Source organism: Glycine max, chromosome 16, assembly GCF_000004515.6.
Source record: "Glycine max cultivar Williams 82 chromosome 16, Glycine_max_v4.0, whole genome shotgun sequence".
Lineage (NCBI taxonomy): Eukaryota > Viridiplantae > Streptophyta > Magnoliopsida > Fabales > Fabaceae > Glycine > Glycine max.
In genome coordinates, this window is record NC_038252.2 from 13,848,580 (window position 1) to 13,865,824 (window position 17,245).

General features: G+C 39.7%; 1 protein-coding gene and 1 non-coding gene across 2 annotated transcripts; both read right to left on the minus strand.

Moving 5' to 3' along the window:
- Window positions 1-3,991: 3,991 nt before the first annotated feature.
- LOC102666663 (protein MAIN-LIKE 1-like) lies at window positions 3,992-5,607 on the minus strand. Its single transcript, XM_006599785.1, has 4 exons — window positions 5,368-5,607; window positions 4,918-5,274; window positions 4,615-4,779; window positions 3,992-4,531 (listed from the first exon to the last, which is right to left on the minus strand). The coding sequence occupies exons 1-4, from the start codon at window positions 5,605-5,607 to the stop codon at window positions 3,992-3,994; spliced, it is 1,302 nt and encodes a 433-aa protein (XP_006599848.1).
- Window positions 5,608-11,508: 5,901 nt separating this feature from the next.
- LOC112999852 (small nucleolar RNA R71) lies at window positions 11,509-11,615 on the minus strand. The gene has a single exon (XR_003265070.1). It is a non-coding gene; the product is annotated as a small nucleolar RNA R71 (small nucleolar RNA).
- Between the last annotated feature and the right edge of the window lie 5,630 nt (window positions 11,616-17,245).

Genomic DNA, 17,245 nt, shown 5'->3' on the forward strand with positions numbered 1-17,245 from the left:
GATCAAACTTTATCTTTTAGATCTTTAAGTGCAGATTTTCAGGAGAATGATAGATCTTATCCAGCGCAAGTTGTTGCAGCCCAGATACGCACACTGCTATATAAACATGAAGGCTGCACGAGTTTTGTACCAAGTCCGAGATTGAAGAGTTATTTTGTGAGTTTTGGGACTTGAGTGTTTTGTGAGCCACCTTGATGCTACCCTAACATCAAGTGTTGGACCTGAGTGTGTAGAGTTGATCTCTATTGTTCAGAGAGCAATCTCTGGTGTGTCTTTGATTTATTTGTAAACACGGGAGAGTGATTGAGAGGGAGTGAGAGGGGTTCTCATATCTAAGAGTGGCTCTTAGGTAGAGGTTGCACGGGTAGTGGTTAGGTGAGAAGGTTGTAAACAGTGGCTGTTAGATCTTCGAACTAACACTATTTTAGTGGATTTCTTCCCTGGCTTGGTAGCCCCCAGATGTAGGTGACGTTGCACCGAACTGGGTTAACAATTCTCTTGAGTTATTTACTTGCTTATTCTGTTCATACTGTCAAATATAATCTGCATGTTCTGAAGCGTGATGTCGTGACATCCGGTACGACATCTGTCATTGGTATCAGAATTTCAGAAATCATTTTGTTCAGGTACATTGAAGGTAGTTAGTCTAAGAATTATGCAATCACTTCCCTGGTTCATTTGAGTTAATAATGTTTGTTCACGCACAACAGGTTTATTTGAAAGACCGTTGTCCTTTACCGCCTCTAGCGTTGTTGTGGTCAACCAATTGTTATTCTTAGGCAAAGCAATGACCAACTTCATATATTAGTAGAATGCAGCAGTACACAAGCTTGATGTAATTCAAAAGAGACTATGTCGACCTAAATGAAGACTGAACATGCATTGTTTATCTTATTGTATTCATTATGCGATATAATTTGTTGTAAGCAATTAAAGGATAATTATTAAGTACTCGTTACGTTAAGAAAAAAATTAGTTGGTGCAACCAAAATCAATTACGCATGTACGATACATCGTTGTCATAATTGACAACACATAATTATATGCATGCGTATTAAAGTTTGAGCATGACACGACATTGACTGAGTTGACAACACATTCTGATGCACAACATTGGTTTAGTAGGAAACATAAACACGAAACATGTTCACAAGTGTTCTTTTGTAAAAAAACGTGAAGCAATCTGTCGGTGAAAACCATGTATATATATGAGACACAACAAACGCTAATAAATCACACATTATCTTGCTTTCACATACTCTCCCAATTGATACACAAAGTATGACATTTTTAGGAGAAACTAGTAGTCAGATGATTGTCAACTCAAGGTTGGGTTTCATTTTTCCAAATGGATCGATTATTCACGATGATAGTGAGGTTTACTTCCAAACTTCCATTCCGGTGCCCATTCGAGTACCAAACAACTATGATTTTGCAAGCCTAAAAACCAGAATACACAATACCCTTCAACTAACTGACAAACAATTTTTGGATGAAATTCACTACCGCCAGCCATTCACCCATACAGGTAACCAAATTCACTTTCAATGTATGCAATTGATAAATGATGAAGATGCCAACACAATGTTAATGTGTAATCATCAATTTTCGTGTGTTGGTCCGATTGGAAGAACACTAGATGAAGTAATAAACTTACTTGAATGCACTACAACTCATGACGCGCTCTTGTATTACAACGGGAGATGGAACATGCCACCCCAGAACAAATTTGTAGGATGCACGTTCATAGGAAAAAATCCAAAGAAATTTGAAATTCCTTCAGGATGTACCCTTGATGAACTGAAGGATTTGATAAAGCAAGTTGCACCTAAAGGGATTCCCCCTCATGGAATTCATGAATCACAAACGGTAAGACGATTGTTTTTTCGGCAACCAGGACATTTTGAGTATTCAGATAAAGTTATAAAATATGAAATTAATGAGCTGAAAACCAATGATGAAGTGCTAAAGGTGTTAGTACAGTCTAAATACTGGAAAAAATATGGGCCAATAGAAATTTTAGCTGTTTTTACTAAACATGGTATGGAATTCGAAGACGATGTGGATGCCACGTCGCTAAACGATTGAATGCAACGTTTCTTTTTTTGTTTTTCATGTAACTTTTATTTATTTGTTTACAGTGTGTTTGAATTCCATAATAAAATTGAATGTGTTGTTTGAATGGTCCAAATATATTTTATTTTAATTGTTTCACCTTCAGACCTTAGGCATACTTTGAAGGGTGGAAATCCTGTTTTTTTTTGTTTTTTTTTTTTAATTTCGTGCTTGTTTTTTGAGGTGTTATTCGGTGGAAACGACTGACGATATTATTATTTTTTGGCTTCTTTGATGTCCAAACATGAGAAATAGCGCCCCTTGAATGTCTTAGGCGACTCGCGCATAATTTTAAAAAACCCCCGAACATGGGTACTTGAACATGTTTGACGGCTCCAAATCCTATTTTTTTTTTTAATTTCGTGCTTGTTTTTTGAGGTGTTATTTGGTGGAGCCGGCCGACGATATTATTTTTTTGGCTTCTTTGACATCCAAACATGAGAAATAGCACCCCTCGAATGTCTTAGGCGACTCGCGCTTAATTTTAAAAAACCCCGAACATGGGTACTTGAACATGTTTGAAGGCTCCAAATCCTATTTTTCTTAATTTTGTGCTTGTTTTTTGAGGTGTTATTTGGTGGAACCGGCTGACAATATTATTTTTTTTGGCTTCTTTGACATCCAAACATGAGAAATAGAGCCCCTTGAATGCCTTAGGTGACTCACACATAATTTTAAAAAACCCCCGAACATGGGTACTTGAACATGTTTGAAGGCTCCAAATCTTTTTTTTTTTTTAATTTCGTGCTTGCTTTTTGAGGTGTTATTCGGTATAACCGGCTGACGATATTATTTGTTTTGGCTTCTTTGACGTCCAAACATGAGAAATAGCGCCCCTCGAATGTCTTAGGTGACTCACGCATAATTTTAAAAAACCCCCGAACATGGGTACTTGAACATGTTTGAAGGCTCCAAATCCTTTTTTTTTTAATTTCGTGCTTGCTTTTTGAGATGTTATTCGGTGGAACTGGCTGACGATATTATTTTTTTGGCTTCTTTGACGTCCAAACATGAGAAATAGTGCCCCTTGAATTTCTTGGGCGACTCGTGCATGATTTTAAAAAACCCCCGAACATGGGTACTTGAACATGTTTGAAGGCTCCGAATCCTTTTTTTTTTTTAATTTCGTGCTTGTTTTTTTAGGTGTTATTCGGTGGAACCGTCTTACGATATTATTTTTTTTGGCTTCTTTGACGTCCAAATATGAGAAATAGCGTCCCTCAAATGTCTTAGACGACTCGGACATAATTTTAAAAAATCCCTGAACATCGGTACTTGAACATGTTTGAAGGCTCCAGATCCTATTTTTTTATTTTTTTTTAAATTTGATCTTCTTACTTTTAAACATAAACATTTAGTTATCTTATTTTTAAAAATTTCTAATTTTAATCTCATTCTTATGAAGGAAAGTCATGATTTTCAGAATCGGAATCGAAACGTCAGTTAATCAGAATCGGAATCGGTGTGTCATATACAGTGCACAAAAAGTAGATATATTAAACAAAAAAGTGTAACAAATACAAAAAATGATGTCATCTACAAAACATAAAAAACATCATCAATGCTCTGTGCGCCATCTTTGTTGAGCCCTAACACTTCCATCTACGCTGGCACCCCCCTAGTGATCCTCAGGCAATCTTGCATGATATCATGTAACTGTCCCTACAGTGACCATCCTAAGGTTGAGCACACGCTCCAACCTTTCTGCGATCGCCTCATAGCCTTCGTAATCATCCTGTGACAGTCATAAAAAACATTTATTACAAAATTTAAAATTAATAACAATTCATCAAACATTCAACGCGTAAATAATCTTACCACTGCATGTTGAGGGGGGGGGGGGGTCAAATGCCACTGGAATCTCTGGGATGTCCGGCTACATGTAGTCCTCATGGTCTGGAGCAGGTGCATGTCTGAGCTGGTCACCTGCTTGGGTCGGTATCATGAATGGGTGAGATATCTGGAAAAGCCACTCCATGTAATCCGTAGATACTTGCCCAGGCACTACACAAAGGTCACCCAAAGCTATTACGTGGTCCGAGAAATGCATCCACCCTTCATCTATATCATCATATGACAATGAAGCACTAACAGGTGACAAAGGGATGCTCTGAATGTACCCAAACTGGCATAGCACCCTTTCCGATCGAACTGTGACCACCATAGGACCCCATCTCAGTTGACCCTGGAATGATGAAATCAGCTCAAATCCCCTAACCCCTCGATGGTCACTGTAAGGCAACCAACACACGTTTGTGATCGTTAAAGAATCACAATGTGCCCGGTACGACGCTCCTGTAATTCCCTTCATATGAGCCTTCGTCATCAGCCACCGGGAGGCACGAGGGGACGTCTCCTCATACGCATCATCGATGACAAACTGATGCATACTCAAAAAATGCTCATAGATCCAGCACTACAAAAAAAATTAGGTTAACATAACATAAAAACATGTTTACATCATAATCCAATGTAACATATTACGAACACAAAATTTACCTGTAATAAAGTAAGGTACCCCCCAATTTGCCATGTCGTGGTCCTAGAAGCTTTATCTAACTGGTCATACATATGAACCAGGGCCGCAGCTCCCCAGGCATAGCCCCCACTGTGACCCAGGTCGTGAAAAGCCTCTAGATGCACCACATGCACATTTTTTGCACTCTTGTTAGAAAAAAGAGTGCAACCGACCAGGTGCAAGAGATAAGCACGAGCTACTACAATCCATTGTCATGCCTGGCATCTCATCTCATAGATCTCCCGAACCCATGAGAGGTGTACATATGCCCCGCACGCTCGTACTGTCTCGGCTCTAGCCTCTTCACTGGACACCTCAAGCAACTCCATCAACAAAAATACTGCCTCGTCCACGGAAAGAGCCTCGAAGCTGTGGAAGGCGCCACTGATAGGGAGATGGAGGAGTGACGACACATTATCTAGTGTGATCGTCAACTCTCCTACTAGAAGGTGGAAGGTGTCGGTCTCCCTGTGCCACCTCTCCATAAATGCGAATATAAGTCTTGGATCGCTGGTTACAACTGAACACCCAATCAATTGACTTAATCCTGTGGCGGCAACCAGCCCTTCAATCTCAGGCACTGGCCTCCCAATCAATGTCACCTTCCTCCTGTTCGACACCAACTTTAGCTCAGGACGCTCCTGAATTGAAGTATAAATCATTCCAAATACACAAATATAATTTTTTTTTAATGACAAACAAATCAAGAAGAAAAAATTAACAAATTATAATACATGTCCAGTCCAAATGGCATGTGCGACATGCTCCGCAAATGAAGTCAAAACTGATGGGTCACAGGGCCCACCAGGGAATCCCTCATCAGCGTGTGACCCCTCAGCACCATCATGACCTAAGTCCTCTGCAACAGTCGCATCTACGTCCGCAGTCATTTGAGGCACATCTTCACTCATCTGAGGAACATCGTCAGTCATATGAGGTACATCCTCAATCATCTGAGGAACATCCTCTGCCATATGAGGAACATCCTCAGAAACCTGAGGAACACCCTCATCAACCGTAATATGTACCCGTTGCCTATGGGCTGATGCAGTAGGCCTACGTTGATGTAAGCTCCATTGGAGCTTGTAGACCTAGGATCTTCTTCATCAATGGATTCCTTTGATTCTTGGAAGATGAATGGAAGTGGAATGGAGAAGGGAGAGAGGAGATGCCACTTCAAGGAGAAGATGAGTCTAGAAGAAGCTCACCACCATAGGAGGCCATGGATAAGAGCTTGGAGGAAGAAGGAGCTGAATGAAGGGAGAGGGAGAGAAGAGCACGAAATTTTATGCTTTAAAGGAGCTCTGAAATCTGTAGTTTAATATTCAAATGATAAAAGTTGAAAAAATGCACACACATGGCCTCTATTTATAGCCTAAGTGTCACACAAAATTGGAGGGAAATTTGAATTTCTATTCAAATTTTACTTGAGTTTGAAATTGAATTTGTGGAGCCAAATTTTGGAGTCAAAATTTCACTAATTATGATTAGTGAATTTTAGCTATGGTTCAGCCCACTAATCCAAGATCAAGTCCAAGATTCTTCACTAAGTGTACTTAGGTGTCATGAGGCATGTAAAACATGAAGGACATGCACAAAGTGTGACTATATGATGTGGCAATGAGGTGTAGCAAGCAAATGCTCACCTCCCCCACTAAAATTTAATTGGATTGGGCTTCTCCCAATTCAATTAAATTTATTTCCAACCACACACATCAAATATTCACTTAATGCATGTGAAATTACAAAACTACCCCTAATACAAAAACCTAGTCTAGGCGCCCTAAAATACAAGGGCTAAAAAATTTTACATTTCTAGGGTACCTTACCTATATTATGGAGCCCTAAATACAAGGCCCAAAAATAATGAAACCTTAATCTAATATGTTCAAAGATAAGCGGGCTCATACTTAGCCTATGGGCCCAAAATCTATCCTAAGGCTCATGAGAATCCTAGGGCCTTCTCTTGCATCCCTGGCCCAATCTTCTTGGAGTCTTCTATCCAATGCCCTAGCAGGGTAGGATTGCATCATTCCCTCACCCTTGAAAAGGATTTGACCTCAAATCCCAAGGTTCTTGAAACTTTGGGCTTTTTTCCTCAACACCTATAAAAAGAACAAAAACATATGTATTAGTGGTGTTTGGTATGTTGAAGTAAGGTAAGGTTCGAAAACCCATTTCTTGGGCATCTTCCCATGAAGGAACATGGTTCCTCACCAACTCAATGAGTGGTGCTACAAGTATAGAAAAATATGGGGCAAACCTTTTGTAAAAGTTTGCTAATTTATGGAAGCCCCAAATTTTTCTTACACTTGGTGGAGTGGGCCACTCAGGAACGACCTTTATTCTCTTAGGGTTCATGGGAACCCCTTGATCACTATTTAAAAACTTAAGAAAAGTAATGCAATAAAACATACCTTTTTCTGTATTTTCATGTTGATTATTCCTACCAAAAAGTATGACAAACCTAAGGTGTCCCATATGAGTACCTAAGTTTGTATTGAAACTAGAAATAAGAACAAACCTACCTAATGAGTCCCTATGTACACAAATCATGAAGATGTCTGGTGCATGAGTGATTTTACAAAAGAGTGTTGCACCACTCAAAGCATTCATCATACCACCTATTTTAGGGATTTGGTGCCTAATAATACCTATTTTGGGCACCAACAAAGCACAAGGATTTAAGCTCTTGCGAACCAAACCCTCATCCAACAACTCCTTTACTTGAGGAATAAACTCAAGCCTAAGAGGTGTGGCAATGCTAACAAGTGTCTTTTTACAAAGGAGAAAATGTGGAGGTTGTCTAAGAGGGGAAATTTCTTTAATATTTGTCTTTATTTCAAAATGTCTTTCCTTCTTAGCTAACCTCTTGGAGGAGACACTTACCTCCTTACACTCCTCCTTAACCATTAAAGGTTGTCCTTCTTCTTGGGGGTAGATCTCTTTACTAGATTCTTCCCATTTTGCTTCTTCACTTTCACTAGAGGAAGGTGAAGTAGTAGCCTCATCTTGGCTACTATAAATGTCTTGGCCCCTCATAATCATGGTTTTCTTGGTGGGGCATTGAGAAGTAGCGTGCCCTCTTCCAAGACATTTAAAGCACTTTATGGAGCTAGTCTTGTCTTGCATACTAGCCTTAAGGGGTTGCTTTTCTATTGTCTTCCCCTTATCATCTTTGGGCTTAGAAGGTGTCACCCCTAAGATGTCTTGACCTTGGTCTTTCTTTGGATAAGAGTGAGAGCCATAAGATTTTGAAGTAGATTTCCTTTTAAGTTGTTGTTCTACCCTTATTTCCCAATCTAAGTTAGCCTCTACATTGTCCTTCCCATGAAGTATAGGAGGTTAATGTTAGCCTCTTGAGGCTTTCTTTCCTTTTCTCTCCAATGGGAGTGAGGTCAAGGATGTTCCCTATGCCTTCCTTCATAATAGTCATGAAGTTATTCACTTAGGCTCTTGCAAGAGTTATGACTACTATAGAAGGCATGTTTTTCTTTTCTTAACTCTTTTAGTATTTTCCTTCTTTCTTCTTCCCTTATTTTCTCTTTTTCATCTTGACTTATTTCTTCCACTCTTTTTTTCCTTTTTCTTTTCTCTCTTGTTTTTCTTTCCACAACTTAAGGGATCTCAACTCATCTAATATATTATACAAGGGGTCATTAGGAGTAGAACCCTCACCATTAACACTAGATGAAGAATGAAGACTCATGTTGGTTCTTAAGTTATGGTTATTTCTTGTTGGGGGTTTGACAACAAAAGGTGAAAGAAACTATGGTTGAAACTAGCCAAAATAAACACTAAAAGAGGTGTGAAAGATAAGGTAAAAACTAATTGGTAAAAGGCAAGCTATCTAGGCAGTTTGACAATGGAGGGTAAAAGAAATAAGCTAAGAAAGTAAGCAAGAAATTAAAGTGCAAGAAATGCAAACTAGGCGGATCCTAAGAGTGTTTGGATGACCTCATTTAAGGTTCCCAACAAAACACTCACTATCCTAAGGGAAAATTGCCTAAAATTATTACACACAAATGGAAGTAGGGTGACCTATTGGAGGCTCCCAACTTACTTCCAATGGAAGGCCTTTTTGTTACAAAATTTGAAACTAAAGCAAATTCCCAATTACAAAATTACAAAAAAAAAGTCCTCAATTGTGCTGGCTATTTTCTCTTTAGTGTTTCACTCAATTTGGAGTGCTTCTTAGTCCAATAGCTCTTAAGGTGGTTGGCCCCTTGCTTCTTGACTCAAATTCTTCAAGGTATGGCACCAATCCTCCTTTCCAATTCCCTATATGGCAACTGATGTGCCATCATTTCCTTCTAATTTCTAAACCCTTTTTGCACCATTTTAATTACTGATTGGTCTTAATTGTCAATTAATTAGTCAGTTTTATTATTTGGGCCCATTTAGCTAATTTGATGTTTTTAATCTAATTTCAGGAATTAATGAAACATTGGGCTTAATCCGGATTTTGGTTGTGGACTTGAAGAGGGCAAATAAAGCAGCGCTTACCTTAGTTAATTTCTAATTAGGAAATTTCGCAATTTTATTTTATGTTGTTCAGTGTTTATTTCGTTTTGGGCCAGAGTATTGTAATAGGGCCTAGTGACTTTGAGTGACTCTTTTTAAATAGCAGCCTTGGGATTCATGCAAGGCATTCTGTTATGCTATTCATTATTCAGAGCTTTTGTTTTAGGGTTTTACGTTTTCTGCTTTGATGCTACTGTTCACGTAATGCAATTTTACGTTTTCTGCTTCTAATTACAATTTCGTTCTTGCTTCTTCTTCTACTTTCATTTACGTTTCTGCTCATTTACGTTTCTGCTTCATGTTTCATTTGCGTTTTCTGTTTGAATCCATGGAAGGCTAGATTTTCTGGTGTTGTTTCCTTTTGAGGACGAAGCCCAACTCTCTTTGAGGTTTCGCTTGTAATGTGGTTTTCTGGCAGTTTTCCCTTCACCAGTTATCCCAAATTCGTGAATATTAATCAGTGCACGCTTCGTGTTCAATTAATTGCCTCTGAGCCTAACTTGCGTTCATGCTTAATGGACGAAGGGCTAACTGGTGTATGTGGTGCCTAATCACGTATTGAAAACCCTAAGTTGATTTTCGCCTAGTAAATTGAAATAGGGTTGGATTAAGTGGTTGACTGTTAGGGACGAATTCTCCATAACCTAGGATAAGAGAATGGCTTCTGACTCAAAGGAAACAACCCGTTTTTAACATTAGTAGTTTCGTATTCCAGTTTACTTGTTCTGCTCTTTAATCACAAAACAAACAACCCCCCCCCAATCGTTACTGTTACTGCAAGTATATTATGAACATTTGGTTTGTCACTGCTCGTTGGGAAACGACCTAGGATCACTTCCTAGTTACTGCATTTTCATGTTTATTTGATTCGGGTACGACCTCGATCAAATTTGGCGCCGTTGCCAGGGAGCAGTGTCCAAAGGTTCATAATAGCTAGCTAGTGCTGTGTGTTTAATCCTTTCGTGTTTTATGTTTAATTGTTAGTATTGTGTTAGTATGTGTGTTAGTGTTGTTTAGTGTCCTGGTATTTTGTTTAGTGTGTGTTCTGTGTCAGTTTTCCCATTAAGCGTTTCCCCTGTTTCAGTCTTGGGTGTTTTGCTGTGAATAGTGTTTTGCGACGGACTTAGCGACCACTTTTGCTTGCGGCAAAACAGAGTAGTAGTAGAAATCAATTAGAGACGGATTTTAGCGACCACCTATGCTGAATTATTTGAGATTTTTTGTTTTAGTAGCTAGGGTTGTTATTTTTGGCTGAATTTTTTTGTGGTAACTTCTTTTAATCCACATTTTGTGGGAAAAATAGCTAGAGCCTTTAGTTTGGTCAGATTTGAAAGTTCCAAAAAACTAGCAAATTTTGTGTTTGTCAAAACTTCAAACGGCCATAACTTTTGCTCTGGTTATCAGAATTGCAATTATTATATATGCATTTGGGGTAGAAAAAAATTTCCTACATCATGGCAGCCCGCCATAGGCCGGCTGAGGTCTCCATCGTCCAAAAAAAGCGATTCTGTCAAAAGTTTTTTATTTTTCAAGTTTTATTCACTTATTTTTCTTAACCCACCAATTTTAGCATTCATAGTTAGACTTTGAATTTTTGTCTGAAATTTGTTGTGCTATCTTCTCATCATTTTATAAGGTTGCTCACAAAATTTCAAGTCATTTGCATATCATTTGAGGGTAGCTGTAGTTCAAACCTGCACCTTTATTTACATGACAAGGCAACTAGTTGTGCATGCTGAATGTAGTGTATGACTAGAGGCAATCCATCTGACTTACAACCCTTTGACCCTGAGATAGATAGGACATTTCATAGATTAGTTAGGCATCATTTTATACCTTTTGATCATCCTGAGCATTCCATTACTGGTGAATCTGTGCATTCTGTTATTGGTGATTTTGAACATCCTAATTTGGAGCATTATAATTTTGAGCATTCTGATTCTGAGCATTCTGATTTTGCACATTCTGAGGACATGGCACAACCTCCACCCTGTGAGAGGACTCTAAGGGAAATGGCTGCACCTGATTTCACCTACGAAAGCTTGTGCATCCAATACCCTGATGAGGATGTCCCATATGTTCTTAAAACTGGACTGATTCATTTGCTTCCAAAGTTTCATGGCCTTGCAGGTGAAGACCCACACAAACATTTGAAGGAATTTCATATTGTCTGCTCCACCATGAAACCCCCAGATGTCCAGGAGGATCACATATTTCTGAAGGCTTTTCCTCATTCTCTGGAGGGAGTGGCAAAGGACTGGCTGTATTACCTTGCTCCAAGGTCCATCACGAGCTGGGATGACCTTAAGAGAGTATTCTTAGAAAAAAATTTCCCTACTTCCAGGACCACAACCATCAGGAAAGATATCACAGGTATTAGACAACTCAGTGGAGAGAGCCTGTATGAGTACTGGGAGCGATTTAAAAAACTATGTGTCAGTTGCCCTCACCATCAGATTTCGGAGCAGCTTCTTCTCCAATATTTTTATGAAGGACTCAGTAATATGGAGAGAAGTATGATAGATGCTGCCAGTGGTGGAGCCCTTCGAGACATGACTCCTGCTGAAGCCAGAAATTTAATTGAGAAGATGGCTTCCAACTCTTAGCAGTTTAGCGCCAGAAATGATGCCATAGTCATTAGAGGAGTGCATGAGGTAGCTACAAACTCAGCTGCATCATCTGAGACTAAGAAGCTTGAAGGCAAACTGGATGCATTGGTTAACTTGGTAACCCAGCTGGCCTTGAATAAGAAATCTGTACCTGTTGCATGGGTTTGTGGTTTGTGCTCCTCTGTTGACCACCATACAGACCTTTGCCCTTCCATGCAGCAACCTGGAGCAATCGAGCAGCCTGAAGCTCATGCTGCAAATATTTACAATAGACCTCCTCAACCTCAGCAGCAAAATCAACCACAGTAGAACAATTATGACCTCTCCAGCAACAGATACAACCCTGGATGGAGGAATCACCCTAACCTCAGATGGTCCAGCCCTCAGCAACAACAACAGCAGCCTGCTCCTTCCTTCCAAAATGCTGCTGGCCCAAGCAGACCATACATTCCTCCACCAATCCAACAACAGCAACAACCCCAGAAATAGCCAACAGTTGAGGCCCCTCCACAACCTTCCCTCGAAGAACTTGTGAGGCAAATGACTATGCAGAACATGCAGTTTCAGCAAGAGACCAGAGCCTCCATTCAGAGCTTAACCAATCAGATGGGACAATTGGCTACCCAATTGAATCAACAACAGTCCCAGAATTCTGACAAGTTGCCTTCTCAAGCTGTCCAAAATCCCAAAAATGTCAGTGCCATTTCATTGAGGTCGGGAAAGCAGTGTCAAGGACCTCAACCCGTAACACCTTCCTCATCTGCAAATGAACCTGTCAAACTTCACTCTACTCCAGAAAAAGGTGATGACATAAATTTACCTAACAATTTTTGTGCAGGTGAATCTTCTTCCACAGGTAATTCTGATTTGCAAAAGCAGCACATTCCCCCTCTTCCATTCCCTCCAAGAGCAGTTTCCAACAAAAAAATGGAAGAGGCAGAGAAAGAGATCTTGGACACGTTTAGAAAAGTAGAGGTAAACATACCTCTGTTGGATGCAATAAAGCAAATTCCAAGATATGCCAAATTCTTGAAGGAGTTGTGCACTAATAAGCGGAAGCTTAAAGGAAGTGAACGGATTAGCATGGGCAGAAATGTCTCCGCATTGATTGGTAAATCTGTTCCTCAAATTCCTGAAAAATGCAAAGATCCAGGTACATTCAGCATACCTTGTATTATAGGGAATAGTAAGTTTGACAATGCCATGCTAGATTTAGGAGCTTCTGTTAGTGTTATGCCTCTGTCTATTTTTAATTCTCTATCTCTAGGTCCCTTGCAGTCAACTGATGTGGTAATTCATTTAGCTAATAGAAGTGTTGCCTACCCTGTTGGTTTCATAGAAGATGTCTTAGTTAGAGTTGGTGAACTGATTTTCCCTGTTGATTTTTATATTTTGAATATGGAAGATGGATTTTCTCAAGGATCAGTTCCCATCATTCTAGGCAGACCCTTTATGAAAACTGCTAGAACTAAGATAGATGTTTATGCAGGCACACTATCCATGGAGTTTGGTGATATAACTGTTCATTTTAATATTCTAGATGCTATGAAATACCCATCTGAAGATCTTTCTGTATTTCGTGCTGAAATAATTGACCATGTTGTTGATGAATACATGACTGATCTTTATTCTAATCTGTATGCCTCTCACTCTTCATGCATTGAGTCTGAAATTGTATTTGATCATATGTTTGAATTTGATGCTGAGAGTGAATCTGAGAGTGAATTTGAGAGTGATATTGATTGCATGTCTGGTGGTGGTGTTTTACCTCTTGAGATTGATTTTATAGAGTCAGATAGGACTAACCATGTTTCAGGAAGTACACATACCTCTGACTTTCTTTATGAGGTAAAGGCTGAGAAACCATCTCCTTCTACCACTGTCCAGCCGACCACACCAGAATTGAAGCCTCTGCCATCAAATTTAAAATACGCTTACTTGGATGATAGCAAGAGTTTTCCAGTGATTATATCTGCCTCCCTTGCTGATGAGCAAGAGGAGAAGTTGTTGTCAGTTCTCAAGAAGCATAAGAAGGCTATAGGCTGGACCCTGGCGGACATTCCTGGTATTAGCCCATCCACATGTATGCATCGAATAAATTTAGAGGATGGAGCTAAACCAGTAAGACAGCCACAGAGAAGACTCAACCCGGTGATTCTTGATGTAGTGAAGAAGGAGATAACTAAGCTTTTGCAAGCTGGAATCATTTATCCTATCTCCGACAACCAATGGGTGAGTCCCGTCCAGGTAGTCCCGAAGAAGACCGGCCTCACGGTGATAAAAAATGAGAAGGAGGAGCTAATTCCTACTCGGGTGCAGAACAGTTGGAGAGTCTGCATTGACTATAGGAGGCTGAACCAGGTTACCAAAAAGGACCATTTTCCCCTGCCATTCATTGACTAGATGCTTGAACACCTGGCAGGTAAATCCCACTACTGTTTCCTTGATGGTTTTTCTGGTTATATGCAAATTACTATTGCTCCTGAGGATCAGGAAAAGACCACATTCACCTGCCCCTTCGGCAATTTTGCCTATAGGAGGATGCCTTTCGGCCTGTGCAATGCCCCTAGTACCTTCCAGCGGTGCATGATTAGTATTTTCAGTGATTTTTTAGAAAATTGCATAGAGGTGTTTATGGATGATTTCACTGTATATGGATCCTCTTTTGATGGTTGTTTGAATAGTTTGGAAAAAGTTTTGAATAGATGCATTGAAACTAACCTTGTTCTAAATTTTGAAAAATGTCATTTTATGGTTGAGCAAGGTATAGTTTTAGGCCACATTATTTCCAATAAGGGTATTGAAGTAGATCCTGCAAAAATTTCTGTTATTTCACAATTGCCTTACCCCTCTTGTGTGCGAGAGGTGCGATCTTTTCTTGGTCATGCAGGATTCTACAGGCGCTTTACAAGGGATTTTAGCAAAGTAGCCCTTCCATTGTCCAACTTGTTGCAAAAGGAGGTGGAGTTTGACTTTAATGACAGATGCAAAGAGGCTTTTGATTGCCTCAAAAGAGCGCTGACTACCACCCCCATCATCCAGGCACCCGACTGGACAGCCCCTTTTGAGCTTATGTGTGATGCATCAAATTATGCATTGGGGGCTGTCCTTGCTCAGAAAATTGATAAATTGCCTAGGGTGATATACTATGCTTCTAGGACTTTAGATGCTGCCCAAGCGAATTATACTACTATTGAGAAGGAGCTTCTAGCCATAGTTTTTGCTCTTGAAAAATTTTGATCTTATTTGCTTGGTACCCGCATTATTTTTTATACTGACCATGCAGCTTTAAAGTACTTGTTGAAGAAGGCTGATTCTAAGCCTAGGTTGATCCGATGGATGCTCTGGCTCCAAGAGTTTGACTTGGAGATCCGTGATAGGAGCGGAGCACAAAATCTAGTTGCTGATCATTTGAGTTGGATCGAATGTGTATCTGATGCAGATTCACCTATTCGGGATGATTTCCCGAATGATCATTTGTATATACTGTATAGTATTTCTGACTGTAACATCCTGGAAATTTCTACCCGGAATTTTCGAAAACAATGTATTTTGAATGATTATATATATATAAGTATTATTCAGTGTATATGCATATATGTTCTTGATAGAAGTAGGAATAGTGGGGGCAAGATACGTGGGTTAGGCTAATTAAGGAAGAGAAATCCATAACTAGGAGGTTATGGGTTAATTCTTAATTAATTAGTCTAAAAATCATCGTTTTGCGTGCGACTTAAAATTTAATGAAACCAACCTCTGAACCACGCTCGGGGTTTTATTCTGAGCGTTTTGATATATATATATTGATTACTTTCGAAAACTGGCCCCGACGGACGCAGAGAAACGCGAGGAACTGGAATCAGAGAAACGGCACGCAAACTGAGGCAGGATTTTAGCGTTTCAAAGGTCATATTTTCTCTCTTTTGTGGCTGAGTATGGGTCACAATCAAAAGAGAAAGTGGGCCCTTTTTGCTCCACTCAAATGGGGACATGTGGCATAGCTTAAATAAAATAATAATAAAAAAGGAAAAAGCCTTTTTAAAACTAGAAAGAAACTCTCTCTCTCCTCACTCAGCCCAATTTCAGACAGCTCTCTCTCTCTCTCCCTCTCCCTCACGTTGCTTTTCTCCTTCTTCTTCCTCCACCATTGTTGCCCAACAAAGCTTCAACCTTTGGTGCCCATTTCTGCTCCAAATCGCGAAAGGAGGGCATTTTCGGAGTCGTGAAGCGCGTCTCTACGTGTGGGACTTCGAAATTTCAGGTTTGGGTGGATTTCTTTCCCTCTTGATTTTCGTGGGTATGGGGTTTTGGGAGATATGATGGGTAGTTTTGCTAGTTTTCTTCTTCATGATAGTTATTTGTGAAGACACTTGTTGAAAGCATGTTGAACTTGCCATGTTTGGATGAGTTAAACATACCCATTCAGTTTTAGGGTTTTTGTGATGATGCTTGTGATGTTTATGTGCTGAAATTGCTTATGGAAAACTATTAGGGATGAAGGGTAGAGTTAACCTAGGGTTAGAAAGTGAGAATGTGGTGTTATGAGTGGAAAAAGAGTGAGGCTTTGAGAGTTGGAAGGTTAAATCTGGATTCTGTGGTAAATGGAGGTTAAAGTGAGTTAATCCTAGCTTGAAATGTCATTTAGGACTTATGAGAAAGCTTGGACTGTGCTAGAGAGAAAAACAAATGACCAAAGTGAACCAAGAGCCATTTCTAGGGCAAAATTGGGTGTTGAGGAGTCAAATTTTGATTCGGTGGAATTTTAGGTGTAAATCCAGTTTGAGCAAGTTTATATTGATGTTATAGACTTGTGTGAGGTGAGAGTTTGCTCCAAATTTACCTCATTCTCAATTTCACTTCTCAAACCTTGAAAATCCATTAAATTGAGGGGTTTTGGATACCTAGATTTTGTGTTGCTGTGGTTTGAAGCTTGACTTTGGTTTAGACATGATTGATACATGATTTGGGACTTGTAGGATTTGATTTGGGAAAGATTGGATGAGGGGAAGTGTGGTTTCCGAAATCTGCACTTTATGCAGAATTTTGCTGAGAAATTGTGCAGCAGAATTTTGCATAAGTACAGAAAAATGCTATGTTTTGCTGGTTGTGGAAAGAGTAGTGCAGAATGAGTTCTGGATGTTTGCTAGTAGATCCCAACGGTCAAAATGTAGGCTTATGTACTAGAGACTTCCAGTAAAATTTTCGAGTCGATCCAACGGTTAACGAATTGGAACAAAGGAAATGTTACTGGAGTCTTTAAGTGAGAAAAGCTGTGATTTTGGTTGGTGTTTTGGGCAGAGTTTTCTGCCTTTGTCCTATTTTATTGGCTGTGATAGTTTGTGTTGTTTGGATGTTGAATTACCTGGATGTTGAGGAATCTTGGGAGGATTGATGGGGACCCGGTGTTGAGAGAAACGAGGATATGGGATACGTGGGAGTACGTGAGCTCAGTTGGAGGTGGGCAACAGGGGATGGTGGG

What these genes read in the sequence shown, in the direction of transcription:
- LOC102666663 (XM_006599785.1), bottom strand. Translation starts at nt 5,607, where the DNA reads ATGGCAGAGGATGTTCCTCAGATGATTGAGGATGTACCTCATATGACT. An exon ending in AAGAGGCTAGAGCCGAGACA is followed by an intron (nt 4,780 to 4,917) that starts GTACGAGCGTGC and finishes TTTTCTAACAAG; the next exon opens with AGTGCAAAAAATGTGCATGT. An exon ending in GGTACCTTACTTTATTACAG is followed by an intron (nt 4,532 to 4,614) that starts GTAAATTTTGTG and finishes TTTTTTTTGTAG; the next exon opens with TGCTGGATCTATGAGCATTT.